Below are 16,752 nucleotides of genomic sequence, written 5' to 3'. Positions count from 1 at the left end.
CCCTCACGTTCTTCTTGCTAGGAGGAAAATCACTGTGTTTATGTATATTTATTAATAGTTCTCTTACAGCTAATTAAAGGTAGCTCTGTTTTTGCTTCTTCTGCAGGCTTGCAATGGATGTGGGGGCTCCAAGTGTGACTGCAGTGGAGTGAAAGGAGAAAAGGTAAAAAAAAAAAAAAAAAAAGTATTTGTATGTCTTTTTATTTATTTTCACATTTTGCAGCTGTCATTGCAGAAATATATATTTTTAGTCAGTGGTGCCCAAAATGCGGCTGAGGGGCGATCTGCGGCCCTCTTAGTGATTTTATATGGCCCCCGGAGCAAACGCAGCCAGTTGATGCACTTTTAAAGATCTTTTAGAGTGAATCTTTTACAGAAGAAAGACTTTAAAATAAAAGAAAACGTTACTTATTATGATGTTATTAAGCAGGTTTCTGCACCCATCTTACTTTTCTAGTATGCAACGTCTAACAATTTTCCTGCCCACTGATTAAAACAGCACTTTAGAAGAAAGATCGGCTTTCTATTCTTGTTGCTGACTTAGACAAAAAAAAAAAAAAAAAAACTAATTTAGCCACAAAAATGAAAACGATCAACCAAATCAAAAAAGCACTGTGTGTGTTGGTCTTATGATAATGAAATCATGCAAGAACTTTTCCATGTTTTGGATCTGTAATCATTTCCAGAACACTTTTTAGAAATATTTGACTTCTGTGCTCAATTTTAATAAAAAAAAAAAACCTCGCAGCTGATAATATTGATTTGATGCACTGTGATTGGTTTTGTCCCTTCTTTGTCTAGGGCTGGACAATAAATCAATAACAGCATATATAGCGATAGACATATGATCAATATCAATAGATATTACGTCACTGAACTCCGATGCAGAACCGCACAACATTCTGGGGATGTAGGCAGAGGAAAAACTTTAGCCGCTCAATCTCTCATGGCTAGGTAAGCAAGGTTGGTGGCATCAACAAACTCACTCCCTCTTTGGTTACCTAGCAACAACCTGTTGCAGCACTTTTGGGTTTCTACGCCTCATAGCTGCTAAAAAAAAAAACAACAAAAAAACAACAATGCAGTGGAGAGAAAAGTGAGGATTAAACAGCAAACATCATGCCACCAGTTTCAGTGGCAAACTTATCAATAATGATCAATATTGACTGATATGAAACACTTATATCGTGATACATTTTTCAAACCCTACTGTTAACTAAACTGACATAAAGAAAGCTGTATGGTAACTTAACAGTGTGACATTATTGTAAAAGTGAATCTTCTACCAACAAAGAACTGTGACTGCTCCTTTAAGAATGGGATATCACATACAAAAACTGCAACTCGATTTATTCTACATACATTTTGATGTTTCATGATGACTGTAGCTGGATGTCAAAACTATTAACAACATGCAAATCACACAAATGGAATCAACTGACTGTGTGTGTGTGTGTGTGTGTGTGTGTGTGTGTGTGTGTGTGTGTGTCTGTGTGTGTGCGCGTGCGTGCGTGTGCTTGTGTGTGGTGGCTTGCAGGGGGAAAGGGGTTTCCCAGGTCTTACCGGACAGCCAGGGGTCCCAGGGTTCCCCGGACCTGAGGGACCAATCGGAACTAGAGGAGAGAAGGTGAGTTTGTCTTAACATTCAAACATTTCAGATCACACACACAGAACTTAAAATAGTTTGTCAAGAAGTTTTAACAATGGACTAAACTAAAGGATTTGGATGATCCATAAGAGTGTCGATCATCACGGTGAGCCTTTAGCTTTAGCAAAACAGGACAAATTATCTTAACTGACAGAAATATAGTCAAAGTGAAGGAGTCCAAGTGGGAAAAGGCTCACCTCTTTCAAAAACTGCATATGTTATTTTTTTGTGTGTAGACTTGTATATGGAAGTTAAACAATTTTGTCAAAAAAAACCCCGCAAAACAATAATTTAATTAACTCTGTAAACAGAATAACTATTAAAACGTAACCATTACTAGTAAGTTTAAACTTAATCCTACTCCTTTTCGAGGTTTGGGATAAATTGTGTGGACGCTTTGAGCCAGACCTTTTCGTCCAACATCAGTGTCTGACCTCATAGATGTACTTAGAAAAAAGCTGGGAAAAAGTTGCTATAAACACACTCAGAAACCTTATGAAAAACCTTCCTAGAGAAGTTGGAGACGTTATACCTGGAAAATGTTGCCCAACGTTAAGAATGAGACGTCACTCAAGTTCACATGTCAGTGAAATCAGCTGAGCAAACAACTAGACTACAAATAGCATGCTTATTCTCTGTTTTCATATGACTCATTGATCATTCTTTTGTCATCTTTTTATTATAAACCACACATTATTAGAAAAACCTACATCACTCAGACCAGGAAAATGTCGCGGATAAGTTCAAATCGGTACAAAGTTTTGAGAAAAGTGTTCTTTATAAATAGGCCTGTCGATAAACAATAAATCAATTAATTAAACCTATCGACCTCATTTTAATTATCGGCTTTATCGTCTCTTCCTGCCTTTTTTTCTTTTTCTTGATGACACTGATTGAAAAAAGGCTCAACTCCGGTGCTCTCCACTGACCCTCCCTTCCTCATTTCCTTAATGTAATGTCCAGCGCACACGACACGAGTTGTCGGCCCATTTTCTAAACCTGAGAGACACATTAGCCGAAGAAATCCTAGGTATAACGGTTCGATCGGGTTTGTCGTGCAAAATAATGGCTGCAAGTCCAGTTAACCAATTTTAAAATCAGGCATTAATCAATGCTTTACTAGAATCTACCTGTGATGCATGTGGCTAGAGTCAGCGTAAAGTCCTGACTGAATGAAAATCATTATAAACCTATTTGTTAATGAAGAACAGCTGAAAACTTACGGGGTTTATCAACCACGGTAGCAATTTGGCTCCAACTCCTCCCCTTGTCATTTCTATATTCTTTGCACGAAATTTTGAATAAATATTAATGTTGTTTCCACATATAATCTCCAATGTCCGCTGGATTTGGGGTTGCGCTGTGTCAGCTGTTTGGGATTCCCCTTCGTAATTTCCCCTCAGAAAGCGCAGAGGAGAATCCACGCTTTCTGATTGGCTACCGGTCACATTCAGCGTTAAGCTCCCAGTCGGGGAAAACCCCTGATTTAGATCGGAGCGACCACGACAATCTACCGTAACCCACCACACACCGCAGAATGATCTGTTACGAAATCACCGGCGACAATCTTAGACCATCTTCTCTATTTAAATCTAGTGATTACTGAAGGATAATACAGACTTCATAATCTGCACTCTTTTGGTTGAATGCAGTATTTATTTCCACTTTGGCTTTATGTTGTTTACTTTTTATTCAAGTATGTTTTTTGTTAATAGAGACTGAGAATCCATTTTATTTTTGTCTTTGGTTGTTTTGTTTATTTAGTTTATCAGTTCCAGTGTTATGTGTTCTTTTGAAAATAAAGTGTATCTATAGCAGGAAATAGCATGCAGTATTACGTAATTTCCATTAAATCAGTGTCTAAAGGTCTTGAAACAATATTGTTGTTTTATTGCAATAATTTTTAGACAATTAATCACTCAGCAAAATTTGTTATGGTGACAGGCCTATTTATAAATCTGAATTTTTGATATTGTTTCACTACATTACCCTTAGTCACCTTTAATCATAAAGTGCTAAACTGAATATCTCCCAGTTTTTAACCACACAAATGTTTTGTTAATAATGTTCTTTTGCTTTGTGTTTAGGGAAGTGATGGACCTTCAGGACCATCTGGTCCAAAAGGAATAAGAGTACGTATACCAAGTTTATTTAAAACAGAATTTCACTTTAATCTGTAAATGTTTTGTCTGTAACTTCTATCATGCAAAAGGAAGAATCAAGTTTAATGTTATTTTTTTATTGATTTGTTTTTGGTTTAATCTAAATACATGAGAAGAGTGTCAAAAAAATTGTTTTTATTGTTAATTTTTGTGCTTTATTTGATTCTTTTGGAGGCATTTCTTAACTGTATTAGCCGTTTATCTTCAGTTGTAATACCCCATTATGGACACCAGATGTCCCCACTTTGCCATATTTCAAACATTGTTGGATAAAGAGAGATTTTCTTTTTCTCTTTACAGAATTTCTAAATATTTTTTTTTTCTTTTTGTTTCCCAACAGGGACCTTCCGGATTGCCTGGATTTCCAGGAACGCCAGGACTTCCAGTAAGTCCAAAATAATCCAGAACCACTCTTTTGGCCAAATGTAACCCTCGCGTGTAACTCAACTATGTATTTCCTGTCAGGGTCTGCCAGGACAGGACGGACCCCCGGGCCCAAGGGGAGTGCCGGGTTGTAACGGGACAAAGGTAACGGAGCCAAATAAAAAATTAGCTGGGTTTTTTTTATTGTGTTGTACAGTACCTTCTTTGTCCTGAGAAGAATCCTTGATTTCTTTCTTCTTCGTCTTCAGGGTGAACCTGGTTTTCCAGGTAGTTCAGGAATACCTGGACGACAAGGATTTCCAGTAAGTGACTAATACAATAAATTACAGAGGTTCAGGTGTATCCCATACTACCCATGGAAGAGAAATTCAAGCACCTTCTTTAGTATTAAGAATATTCCCCTTTTATTGAAAACTCAAAGGATTTTTCCACTTTAGGAACCTTTTCGAAAAACCCTGTGTAGTTTTTCTTTCCTGAAGCCTTTTGAAATTATTCAATATTATGAGTAATGTGCTTCACTTTTCTGAATTTAAAGTTTTCAGTGTATTTTATCTGTTTCCCTTAAATATGATAGACTTTTAAGTGGATACTTATTCACTTAACCTTCCTTGAAGACGGGTAGAAAAGTAAAATTAATGTTAGAATATTTTACTGTTTTTCTGTTCAAAACCTCAAATCAAAACAACAACAACTCATTAGAAACATGTTTAACATGGGAAAGTTGAAAGAAAAATAAATGCAATTATTTTTCTGTAAAATTTTTTTTATTAGAAAATATGACAGTTTCTACAGTTTGGATATATCTTAGTTTTGCTTAAGAGTGTAATAAGTGTAATAACAGTGGGATGTGTTCCTGAACGGAGCTAACGTTCATCGCTCTTTTGAAGCAAATAAAAGCAAAACTACCAGTTCAGAGTAGTTTTTATCACAAAGGTTTTTATCGCTCAAGATTCTTCGAATGCAGAGCATTGATTTTCAATCAGAATCTCACCAGACTCCCATCTTTCTCCTCCTTCATAGGGTCCACCTGGTCTCCCAGGAGAAAAGGTAGGTGTAGGACCACCCCAATGTTATTTGATGCTACTGACATTATGCTACTTTCAGATCCAATTAAAATTACAATTTCTCTATTATAAGATGTATTATTTGAAAAGCGCAAAATCTTGGCTCAGTCTTTCTAAGGCCTGGATCCTCGATTGCTACATCAATTTTACCTTTCAAGCTCTTTTTGTAGATTTTATTGAGACCTTCCTCTTTCAATAATACCGTTTTGATAGCATGCAGCAATCTAATAAAATCATAATTTCCCAAATTGCTAACATAATGAAGATACAGTTGGTTTTTAACAAGTTAAATGTCGAGGTTTACAGGAAAAAAACAAACCCAAAGCAGTATCCCGTTGGTGTATAAGATTAGTAGCTAATGCTTAGCCGCTAGCATTCAACTAATCTTCTGGAACGCATCCAGAAGATTAGTTGTCTTTTAAAAGGCAGTATTATGTTTTTTGCCAGACACATAATGCCATTTTATATGAAGAAACTATTACCATCAGCTTTTATAAAAATGCTACGTATGTCAAATATGACTTTTAAAAAATGTTACTTGATAATTTAACGTCTTGAAACTGGGCCTTTGTCTCTTAATGTTTCAACATGACATGCACACCACCACACAAAGCAACGTTCATAAAGACATGTATGATCTGGTTTGGTATAAAATAACTTACCTGACCGACGGAGAGAAAACTGTGAGCCAGGCCATCTCGTCCAACATCACCGTCTGACCTCACAAATAAGAGAAAGAGCAAAAATTCATCTAAACACACACTTAAAGTTTCTGGAAGAGATGAAGCTGAAGATTGCTACAAAAAGATGACCTGGCATCATTTCACACCACTCAAATTCATGTGTGTTTTTACAGGCAAGAGACCTAATGGTCCTGAAAATATGACGTACATTCAGCACTTCTTTTAGAAATGACTGGTTTTTATGGCGTATGAATTATTTTTCTTCCTTTTCCCCAGGGAGACCGTGGAGATGTGTTTTACACCAACAATTATGGACTAAAAGGAGCAGTTGGTTTGCCCGGATTGCCAGGATCTCCGGTGAGGAAACCACTCTTCACTTCCATGTTGTGTTTTACCAACAATTTAAGAAACCGCTGATTTCAAAACAACTCATTTAAAATGTTAAATAAATAAATAAAATTACCTTTACCTAACCTTTATATAGAAGTTCAGATCCTTCTCACTCATTTCATTATATGATTTATAATCATCAAAATGTTAGACAAATATTTGCAAAGCAATTATTTTTTGTAAGATTTCTCACATAAAAGGAGAATCCAGTGATAGAGTCAGTGCGTCTTTTATAAATAATTTAGAGTTTATGTTTTGTGTCATTATATTTTCACAGGGCAGTCCTGGACCCACAGGTTTACCAGGCCCGACTGGCCCTCCAGGAATTCCAGGCTACGAGGTAAAGGAGGGCTTCTGAAACACACATACACACACACACACACACGCGTGCGCGCGCACATACACACATACACACACACACACACAAATCACTATTAAAAGCACTGGATTAACATTCTTGAACTAAACTTGAACATTTTTCCTGTGGTCTTCCAGGGTATTCCAGGTCCTCCAGGTCCTCCTGGACCTAAGGTGAAATCAGTCACTTTTTTTGCCTAATTTTTTTTAAAATCATATGAGTAAATAAGCAAAAGACAATCAAAAATAAAGTTTTATGCTGTAATGTAACATACTGAATCTTGATTAACTCTCTTAAAATTTTCTGAACAGGGAAACATGGGGTTGAACTTTGAAGGTCCCAAAGGAGACAAGGTAGAATACAAGTCCCAAAACACTTTTTGATTCATTTTACTTTGATAACAGTTACTAATAAAGTTTTGTTTTTTTTTACAGGGTGATCAAGGCTTGCCGGGACCTCCTGGTCCTCCGGGACCAGGTCAGGGGGAACAGGTCAGACCACCACCAACAGAGATCCAGAGAGGCGACAAGGTACCTTCATTCTTCTAAATTTGTTGTTACACTTCTTCCATTCCTACAGATACAATCAGATTACATTAAAAGTGGTGATTTTTTAAGCATGTTGGACTAAATATCTGGCAAAATTTCAGATCAACAGAACCAGAAACTGACCCAATATTTGCATTTGCAGATGGTTCTTTTTAACTTTTCTCCTACTTTGTTTGACTGCACACCCAAATCAAAATAATAATTCTAAATGTTAATAGAAGAAGAGGCAGAAATGACATGAACTAATAATTAATTGTTTTTACTTTGAAGAATTTTCTGGATTTTGTTTTCTAAATAAATGAAGTCATATGACAGAATAAAAAAAAAGACTGGTTATAATAATTAGATTTGTGCATTACAATCAAGGTTGACTAATTGTAGACCATCATACTTAATATCAAGCTCCTCACCCTGCTACAGACATCAATTTTAACTTTCACCACATGGTGGCAGTAGAAAGTACATAAGACATTTATTTATGAAGAAACATGATTGCCTTGCAGCAAGAAGGTTCTGGGTTCGATTCCCGGCCCCGATCTTTCTGCATGGAGTTTGCATGTTCTCCCTGTGCATGCGTGGGTTTTCTCCGGGTACTCCGGTTTCCTCCCACAGTCCAAAAACATGACTGTCAGGTTAATTGGCCTCTCCAAATTGTCCCTAGGTGTGAGTGTGTGTGTGCATGGTTGTGTGTCCTGTGTGTCTCTGTGTTGCCCTGCGACAGACTGGCGACCTGTCCAGGGTGACCCCTGCCTCTCGCCCGAAACGTTAGCTGGAGATAGGCACCAGCAACCCTCCCGACCCCACTGAGGGACAAGGGTGCAAGAAAATGGATGGATGGATGATTGCTTACTAAAATGCTGATTCAACCAGAATACTGTAAAAAAAAAAAAAGTGTTAATAAATACATTAAATGTTCTTGTTAGTTCCAATTATTTATATTTCAAGTTAAACTAACTGTTAAACTTTTTTATTAAAGTTGTGGGTTTTTTTTTTCTTCCGCATCATTATCTCTAAAGGGTGACCCTGGCCCTCCAGGTCCACCAGGTGACCCAGGCAGCACAGGTCCACCTGTAGGTATCAGTTACCATCTCACCACCAGGTTCCTTCATATGAAGAAACCCTGTAAAGACCAGGCAAGAAAAACTAATTCTGTGTGCCTGTCGCTGTGATCCGATAGGGTCCCTCTGGTGGCCAGAAGGGAGAGAAAGGAGAACCAGGAGAAGCAGGAAAACGAGTGAGTATCATTAGTCAAGAGCTCATCAAACAGATTGTGACCACCACTGTTAGACGTCTCCCTCTGACCACGAGATGCTCACTGGTGATGGTGTTAGCTACGCCTTCATAGTTCTGGTGTTGGACCCTCTTTTTCCTTCAGAACTGCTTTCAATCTTCATAACTTAGACTCAGTGAGGTTCCAGAAGCATTCTTCAGAGATTTCCATCCACGTTGACATGTTAGCATGTTAGTTTATGTACAATGTGAATCTCCCATATCACAATATCCCAAATCTATTGGACTGAGATCCGGTGACCGTGGAGGTCAGTAGAGTTTTCTCCTCTGTTTTTTAGTAAGCAAATCTATAGTCATTTTCCCCTTTTCACAGGGAAAACAAGGCAAAGACGGAGACCCAGGAGCTATAGGATACCCAGTGAGTTACAACCTGCATACCAGCTAAATGTACGCGTTTGTATCTCTTTTAAAACCGTGCCAGTTACATCTGTGACTTTCCATCACCATCAGGGACTCAAAGGAGAGCCTGGAAGCCCAGGTCTCCCAGGCCGAGATGGAGAGAGAGTGGGTTTCTTCCGAAAATGTTGTTCATTGTCTGTCTTCCCATATTATCAACAGCTCAACAGGTAATGTCTGAAACGACTTAAATCACTCTCCCTCCTGTTAACAGGGACAAAAAGGCGACCGAGGATTTCCGGGACCTCCAGGACCGGTACGTATCTGACATTCACTTGACACCAAAATCATTTGCTGAGTGAAGAAACGTTTTGTTTCCCGTATGAATTTTCTCGTGTAAAATTTTTTTTTCTCTTTTTTCTTTTTTTGCTTATTGTATTGTTAGAGTAAATCTAGAAAATCAGTTCCTGAATGTCTGAACTTTGGGTGTACACCAGTGGTCCCCAAACTATGGCCCGCGGGCCGAATCCGGCCATCCTCCACATTTGGTCCGGCCCCCTGAAAAATACCAGAGAGCATTTAGATTTTTTTTCATGTACTGTATTTTCCGGACTATAAGCCGCTACTTTTTTCCTAAGTTTTGAACCATGCGGCTTATAGCCAAGTGCGGCTTATATGAAGATTTTTCTTCAACCACCAGGGGGCTCTTTAGCAGGAAGTGAATCATTGGAAGTCAAAATTGGAAATAAAAGAAGAAAATGCCCATTAAAACGGAATTAGTTTTTAACAGGGAATTGAAATTTGAGAATGCTGTTGATCAGTTAAATAGCATTGAGGGGAAAAAGATTTTTCGTTTTTTTAAATACTGGGATCATTATGAGAATTTGAGGCATAGATATTAGGATCCAATAGATGGCAGTAGTGCAACAATAATGGATGCAAGCTGCCGTTGAAATCTAAAGAAGAAGAAGAAGAAACCACCCATTTTCATTTAGCACATGCTAGTAGCAAACACGAAGTATGAGCACTTTTACTGTTACAGTTACCGTTCGGAAACTGCTGTAATCAGTTCAGTTAAATCTAAACTTGGCAACTTTTTCTTTTTCAACCGTAATAAATGTGATATTCAATTGGCCTGTTATGACTCAAATGTTGGGTGTCCGCCCACCTCTGCTGCATCGTTGTAGAAAACCTGGAGCGGCAGAGATATCTGAGGCTTATAGCCCAGTGCGGCTTATATGTGTATGTTTACTGGTTTTTAAAAAAAACTTTGGGGTTGCGGCTTATAGTACGGTGCGGCTTATAGTACAGAAAATACAGTATTTATTTCATAAATAGTGTTATTTCCTGGATTTTTTTTGTGAAGAACCCAGAGAGGGTTATTTGATTGTGCTTTCTGGAAAACAAAACATTTTTACATTTTGGCACTCCTGCAATTGTCACACTTTTTCCCTTACAAACTGACTCTGGCCCCCCACCAGAGAAGGGAAAAGTTATGTGGCCATCACAGGAAAAGGTTTTTGGACCCCTGGTGTATAGGGTCCAAAAACTTGGACCCTATACACCAAGTTTAGGGTCCAAGAGGAGTAAACAAGAGAACTATTTAGCATCACTGCTACATGCTACGTTTACATCTTCTCATCATGGGCGTAGTATACATGTTCCATTAATTTTGGCCATTAATTGATTTTTTTGAACTGTTCTTTTCCCAAGTTGCCTCGTTATATATTAGCTAGCTTCTAACATATTTCTGGCAGGATATTTGATCACTCTTAGCTAAGACTGGAAAAGTTTAAGCTGGTTGGTTTCTTGGGATAGATCTAGCTTTTAATAAACTCAAAATGCTGGGTTTTTTTCAACAAGATTTGAGGTCCGATCAGTTGGGGATCGCTATTGATGAAAAGCCCAACCTTAAGGACTGCACTTCTGAGATACATTTCTGAGTTACGGCACTTGTCAAGTATAAACTTTTCTCTTCCTCTTTTTTTCCACCAGGTAATTCGGCCTACGAATGGAGCTGCTGTTGGTCCAAAAGGTGAACCCGGTTTTCCTGGAAATCCTGGAGCCAAAGGAGAAAGAGGACCACAAGGTAATCCTACAACATAGATGCAGGCACAAAACCGACTCGGTAAATATTTTTGCTTGTAGTTGAACAGTTAGCGGTTTTGCCAACCACATTAACCTAGCTTGCTAAGATTTTAACATTGGTAATAAAGCAATTTGGTCAGAAGATGATATTGGATCGTCATAATTTTCGTTGTGATTGTGATGATTCTAAGTAGTTTAGACAAGAATGCTTCAAAATACAAATGGAGCATCTCTTGGAAGTCGGTGAGCAGACTGAAAAAGTTTTTTCAACAAATTTTGGACATTATCACTAAAATTCAGGCAATGTTCTTTTCGAAAAATGATCAAAACACGAAAGCAAAAAAAAAATAAATAAATAAATAAATAAAAGCAATAAAAATCAGCCAAATTAAGGTACTTTCCTCATTTTTAATGATTATGTTGATCCGTCTCCTGCAGGTTTCTCAGGGCCTCCGGGAACACCAGGAGTTCCAGGCATAGGTGGCAGCGGTCCTCCGGGTCCTCCAGGTTTCCCTGGAGACAAAGGTCAGAAGGGAGACCCCGGCACTCCTTCAAATGCCTTGCCCGGTCCCCCAGGACGTCCGGGAAATCCCGGGAATCCTGGTCCACAAGGGCCGCCTGGACCTCCTGGCTATTCCTCACCGGTCGATAACTGCCTTCCTGGAGAGCCTGGGCTTCCTGGAATCCAGGGTCAAAAAGGTTTCCCTGGAGAGCAAGGCCAGAAAGGTAAAAAAAAATAAAAGGAAGCTGCTCAGTAATATATATCTGACCTAAGTTAAATGTGACGTATATAGTACATAAGTACACCCGGTTAATTTAAATACTCTATATTTATGTCTGAACTTTTTCAATCTATGTCAAGGACAGAAGATTAATTATTTAAGGATTACAGAAATCTGTTTCCTAATATCGCAAAACGTTAGCGCACCCTACACACAAAAGCTATTCTTGCCCCCTTACACTGAAATAACTTTAGCCTCTTTTGGAGACTTCTTTTAGCGTCTTGCAGTCTGCTTTCAAGATAAACATGGTTAGACGGCCAGATGTGGACATGTAGGCAGATGTTTTAAATGTCATCCACTTATAGGCTTTTTTATCAGTCAGTGAAATGGCTGATTTATAATCATCCATCCATCCATCCATTTTCTTTACACCCTTGTCCCTCAGTGGGGTCGGGAGGGTTGCTGGTGCCTATCTCCAGCTGATTTATAATCAACCTCTTTAATTTCCTTCTTTTTTTCTTTTTTTTTTTACAGTTTATTAATACTACTTGAATTTATCAGTATTGTAACAATTGATATTAAAGAGTATTGTGTATCTTCTTCTTGCCATTTTATAACACATCAAGTAACGTTGGTACCTTCAGTTGTTTTAAAAAGGCTGTGTGTATATATAAACAGTAACTTTAAAAAAAAAATCACATTGCGTCATAGCTGAAATTGGACTCTGTCTCTTTAAGAAGGTCCTACTGTTTCCAACTCTCCCCTTTCAGCAACAGTGCTTCTCTGTGATGCCGTTTACAACTATTCTCAGGAATGTTGGAACGTTGGACTGAGAGGTAGTTTGTAGAATAAGCTCAGCAGGTGTTTGCTAATTGCTGCTGCCACTAGTCTGTGGGAGCAGTTTGGGGAGGTGGAGGAAAGGAGTGCTTTGAGGGGCGGGAGCTCAACTGGGGACTGAAGCTCCAAGAAGGAGTTTTGCATAAATAGGCTACGCATTGAAAGAACAAGCATTTTGCACAGCTCAGTGGTTGCCATGGTAGATTCAAGGATTTCTCGGACATGCGTGAAAGAATCAAAGCAACACTAGAGGTATGTTTCTGATGAGGGAATGAGATCATAACGTAAAGCTCAAAAAAGTTGATTTTGCATATTAACTTTCTATTAAGAATCCATATTAAAGCATTCAAAACATGGGGGTATTCAGATTTTTTCATGACTGTAAAAATACCCCATCAAAGTAAAAAAAAATATATAAAAATTAAATGACAGTTTGGAATAAATTATCATAAAAATGACCAAAGTAAAATCAAATGTGTAATAAAAAAGGGTTAGAGTTACGTGTGGTTCATAAGAAATGTACAGCTGTGCACAGAAAACACTGACGACGATCACGATATTTCAGGTCAGAAGGGAGAAACCTGTGTCAACTGCATTGACGGAGGCAATCCTATACCGGGGCCCCCAGGGCCTCCAGGTCCGCCTGGCTTCCCAGGTAACGTCTGTGGATCTTAATTCTCATTTTTATTATCTATGACATCCTCGCGTGTCACTACCGCCGATTTGGTTACTTAAGATGTTCAGATCTGCTCTGTTAAAACATATATTTTGGGCATTATATTTTGCTTACTTACTTTGCTACATAATGAGCTGCAAGTACGCATTTGGAGCAGACATTTGATTAATCATGAAGCAAAAGTCAACGGATTATGCCAATTCATGGCATCTTAAAAAAGTAAAAATGTGATTATTGTCAAATCAAAAGACGTTTGCTGGTGTGTGAGCTGTGTGCAGTAGGAAATGTGACGATTATTGCTGCAGTGAAAAGCTAAGCCATAGTTAGTTGCACTGTTTGTTGCGTACTCTGAACCAGACATTAAAGCTGTGTTTTTAAATCTATTGTGCTTCCATTTATTTTCCTAATTTTTATCAGGCTCTCCTGGCCCGCAAGGTCTAAAGGGAGAACCAGGTTTTCAAGGAATAACAGGCCTTAGTGGACCCCCTGTGAGTAGCTTTTGACAAGCATGACTTTTATAGTTTTGGTGTAGGTGTCAAAGGGTTTTAAGGGAAAAAAAACTATCCAAACCAACACGACCTCATGCTCACAACAACAACAAAAAAAGATTACTGCCAAACTAGGAGGATCAAGAAATCACTAACCCCTCCCGCGGTCATAGCTCGACACTCAGGAGGAGTGCAGCAGATGTCACGGTTAGATAGCATGAAGACAGGAGGGTGAAACATTAACCCGTCAGTTCCCGAAACCACACACACACACACACACACACACACACAAAAAGTTGCGAAACCACACACAAGGCCAGTGCGACCCCACCAGAAGAAAAGATAAAAAGCTTGTGTTGTCCAAATTACCTCGCCTCTTAAAACCGCGGTAGGGTTAAATAGAACATATTTGACCTCATGAAGCATGATAGAAGCTCAAAAACAAACCCACCATGTCTGAGTCAAGCCTATTCAAGAACAGAATATAAATAAATTAACTCAAGTCATCTATCAAGAGTTTGGGACTCAAACCACAGGGAGAGCAAATATCTACTAGTGGAGAAAACATGGAACAGTGGTGAACTTTGCTAGGAATGTCCATTCTGCCCAAATTTACTTCAAGAGCATATCAATGATTCATTCAGGTGGCTGCAAAAGGACCAAGAGCAACATCTTATTGGCCCCCCTGATTGTCACTGCTAACAATTCAACAATAAGACAGAACCTGGGTGAAAACGGCTTCCATGGCAGAGTTTCAAAGTAAAAACCCCACTGCTGATCAAAAGGACACAAAGGCCTGCCTCACGTTCGCAGATACATTTCTGCGTGATTCTCAGGAATTTTGGAGAAACTGGAACAAAAGTGGAGCTCTTTGGAAGATGGCAATACGCTGTTACATCTCAAACAGCGTATTGAGTCGTGGTGGTGGTCGTAGTGTGATTACCAAGGAGCAACTTCGTTTCCTCTGGAACCTGGTTGACTCGTTGGAATTTATGAAACCTTTAATTCTGCTCTTTACCAGAAAATCTTCAAGGACAATGTCCATCCATCTTTTCGACATGCAGCAGAACAAAGATGTGGCAAGTGGCAGACAAGTTTACCAATGAAGGACTCAAATATCTGATTGAGATGCTGTGACGAAAACTTAAACAGGCCAGTCGTACTTACTCAGCCCTCCAATGTGGGTGAAGGACAGCACTTCTTCTGCACAGGGGACTGAGCTAAAATTCATTCACAGTCAAAGTGAAGGGCAGTAGTTGCTTTCAAGGGTGGCAGAAACATTTCTAGGTTTGGGGCAATTGGTACGACCACAATGGTTTGGATAGTTTTTGTCCCCTGTTAAATAAAACCTCTATTTGCTAACTTTATTTCAATGGAGATTTGTGAGGAATACTTTTTTAAAGTCTTTGTTGCACATTGCAGACAAACATTAAGAGAACATTTGCTCATTTTTATTGCTTACAGTAATTATTGTTGCTGTTGAAAATTTGCGGTCAACTGTGAAAGCAAGAGCAAAAGAGTTTTGATCTTCTACATCTGGAAATGTCGAATGATTAGAAGTTTAAAACTGATAAAAATAAAGAGACTGGATCATTAAAATCTGAGCAAGGCTAAATCTAAATAAATGTGAGGTTTTTTTTGTTGTTTTTTTTTCAAAATTTAAGAGTCAGTCTCTTGCCTATCTTGCCTCCTATTACATGTCATTGTTTTCCCTCCATCCCATGAAGTTTTGTTTCCTTTGTAGGGTGTTCCTGGTTCTGTAGGTGCTCCAGGTTTCCCCGGAGAGAAAGGAGAGCCAGGAGATACCTTCGGAGGTGGTGGTGTGAAAGGAGAGAAGGGTGACAGTGGTTTCCCTGGACCACCCGGTCTGCCTGGCCTGGATGGTCGACCCGGTCGTGATGGAGCGCCTGGGACGCCTGGCCCCAAGGGAGCTCCCGTGGGTGACTTTCCAGGATTTTGTGCTGCCTTACATCAATCCAACCCTCCATCGGACATTTCATAAATGTTTGTACCTGTGGTCTGCAGGGGTCTCTGCTCTTAAAAGGAGAACGAGGTCCCCCTGGTGACACAGGTCCGCCTGGCATCCCAGGAGACAGAGGTCCACCAGGCGGCCCTGGCTATGGAGTCCCGGGTGCACCAGGGGAGAAAGGTGCTCAAGGCAACTCAGGAATACCTGGCATTCCCGGACAACCAGGCAAGAAGCAAATACATCGATTCTCATATGAACTGGTTTTACTTTAATTTTTTAACTAAGTACATCACTGATAACCCCTTCTAAAAAAATAAAAAATAGCTACCCCTGCATTGGATTAGAAGCTATTCTGGTGCAGTTTTAACAGTCAACAAGTTATTAAACCGTAACAAATGTTGAGCTCAACTTTACATTCGGCAAATAGGTGGAGCTGTCTTTTGATGACGTAAAAGCAGCTCTCGATAGACACAAATGTGTGAAACTGCGCACTAGCATCAGTTGGACATTTTGCATAAATTATCTTTTATTGGCTGTTCAAACAGCTGTGCTTTTAAGATCAGGAAAATGTACTAGGAAATCAATGTTTACCTCAATTTGTAGGTGTAAAAGGTGAACCAGGTCCGACGGTCACAGAGAAGGGTCAGCCAGGACCCAAAGGAATAGATGGCAACCCAGGGTCGCCCGGTCCGCCAGGTAGCATGCCACACCTGTGAAGTAAAACATTTACCTTCACCATAACAACAGCAATAACTACTTCTCATTAGGTCCGCGAGGTACGGATGGACAGCCTGGTTCACCAGGTTTTCCTGGACCAAAGGGTGAACCGGGACAACCGGGCGTCGGCCTTCCAGGTCCTGCAGGAGTTAAGGGTAAATGGATATGTACCCATCCGTCTTATGCTGCTTTTGCCTCATAAAAGTGCTCATGTGAATCTTTACATCTGCTTTTGGGTCCTAATTACCGATGTTACTAACTTTCACATCTGTTCGCTAGGATTCCCAGGTATTCCGGGCCAGCCGGGAGCACCTGGAAAAGTAGGGAGACCGGGAATAGATGGATTCCCCGGGCCACCAGGGTTTCCTGGACCAAAGGTAGGCTAATTATCT

At 39.4% G+C, this 16,752-nt stretch overlaps 1 protein-coding gene across 1 annotated transcript in view; it reads left to right on the top strand.

Annotated features, from left to right (window-relative positions):
• Positions 1-16,752, top strand: part of col4a5 (collagen, type IV, alpha 5 (Alport syndrome)) — a 60,555-nt gene that overhangs the window by 26,902 nt on the left and 16,901 nt on the right. The window contains exons 2-27 of the mRNA XM_008435139.3: positions 107-163; positions 1,538-1,627; positions 3,736-3,780; positions 4,151-4,195; positions 4,276-4,338; positions 4,443-4,496; positions 5,215-5,241; positions 6,218-6,298; positions 6,609-6,671; positions 6,827-6,862; positions 7,001-7,042; positions 7,124-7,219; positions 8,254-8,307; positions 8,415-8,471; positions 8,841-8,885; positions 8,978-9,031; positions 9,138-9,179; positions 10,859-10,952; positions 11,390-11,677; positions 13,076-13,165; positions 13,604-13,674; positions 15,419-15,610; positions 15,700-15,868; positions 16,247-16,339; positions 16,411-16,515; positions 16,640-16,737. Coding sequence (XP_008433361.1) covers positions 107-163; positions 1,538-1,627; positions 3,736-3,780; positions 4,151-4,195; positions 4,276-4,338; positions 4,443-4,496; positions 5,215-5,241; positions 6,218-6,298; positions 6,609-6,671; positions 6,827-6,862; positions 7,001-7,042; positions 7,124-7,219; positions 8,254-8,307; positions 8,415-8,471; positions 8,841-8,885; positions 8,978-9,031; positions 9,138-9,179; positions 10,859-10,952; positions 11,390-11,677; positions 13,076-13,165; positions 13,604-13,674; positions 15,419-15,610; positions 15,700-15,868; positions 16,247-16,339; positions 16,411-16,515; positions 16,640-16,737 — 2,151 coding nt within the window. The remainder of the gene's footprint in view (positions 1-106; positions 164-1,537; positions 1,628-3,735; positions 3,781-4,150; positions 4,196-4,275; positions 4,339-4,442; positions 4,497-5,214; positions 5,242-6,217; positions 6,299-6,608; positions 6,672-6,826; positions 6,863-7,000; positions 7,043-7,123; positions 7,220-8,253; positions 8,308-8,414; positions 8,472-8,840; positions 8,886-8,977; positions 9,032-9,137; positions 9,180-10,858; positions 10,953-11,389; positions 11,678-13,075; positions 13,166-13,603; positions 13,675-15,418; positions 15,611-15,699; positions 15,869-16,246; positions 16,340-16,410; positions 16,516-16,639; positions 16,738-16,752) is intronic.

The sequence above is a fragment of the Poecilia reticulata genome, chromosome 18, assembly GCF_904066995.2.
Source record: "Poecilia reticulata chromosome 18, P_reticulata-male-v2, whole genome shotgun sequence".
NCBI lineage: Eukaryota > Metazoa > Chordata > Actinopteri > Cyprinodontiformes > Poeciliidae > Poecilia > Poecilia reticulata.
The sequence above is the reverse complement of the archived record's forward strand: the minus strand, read 5'-3'. Positions and strand labels throughout refer to the sequence as shown.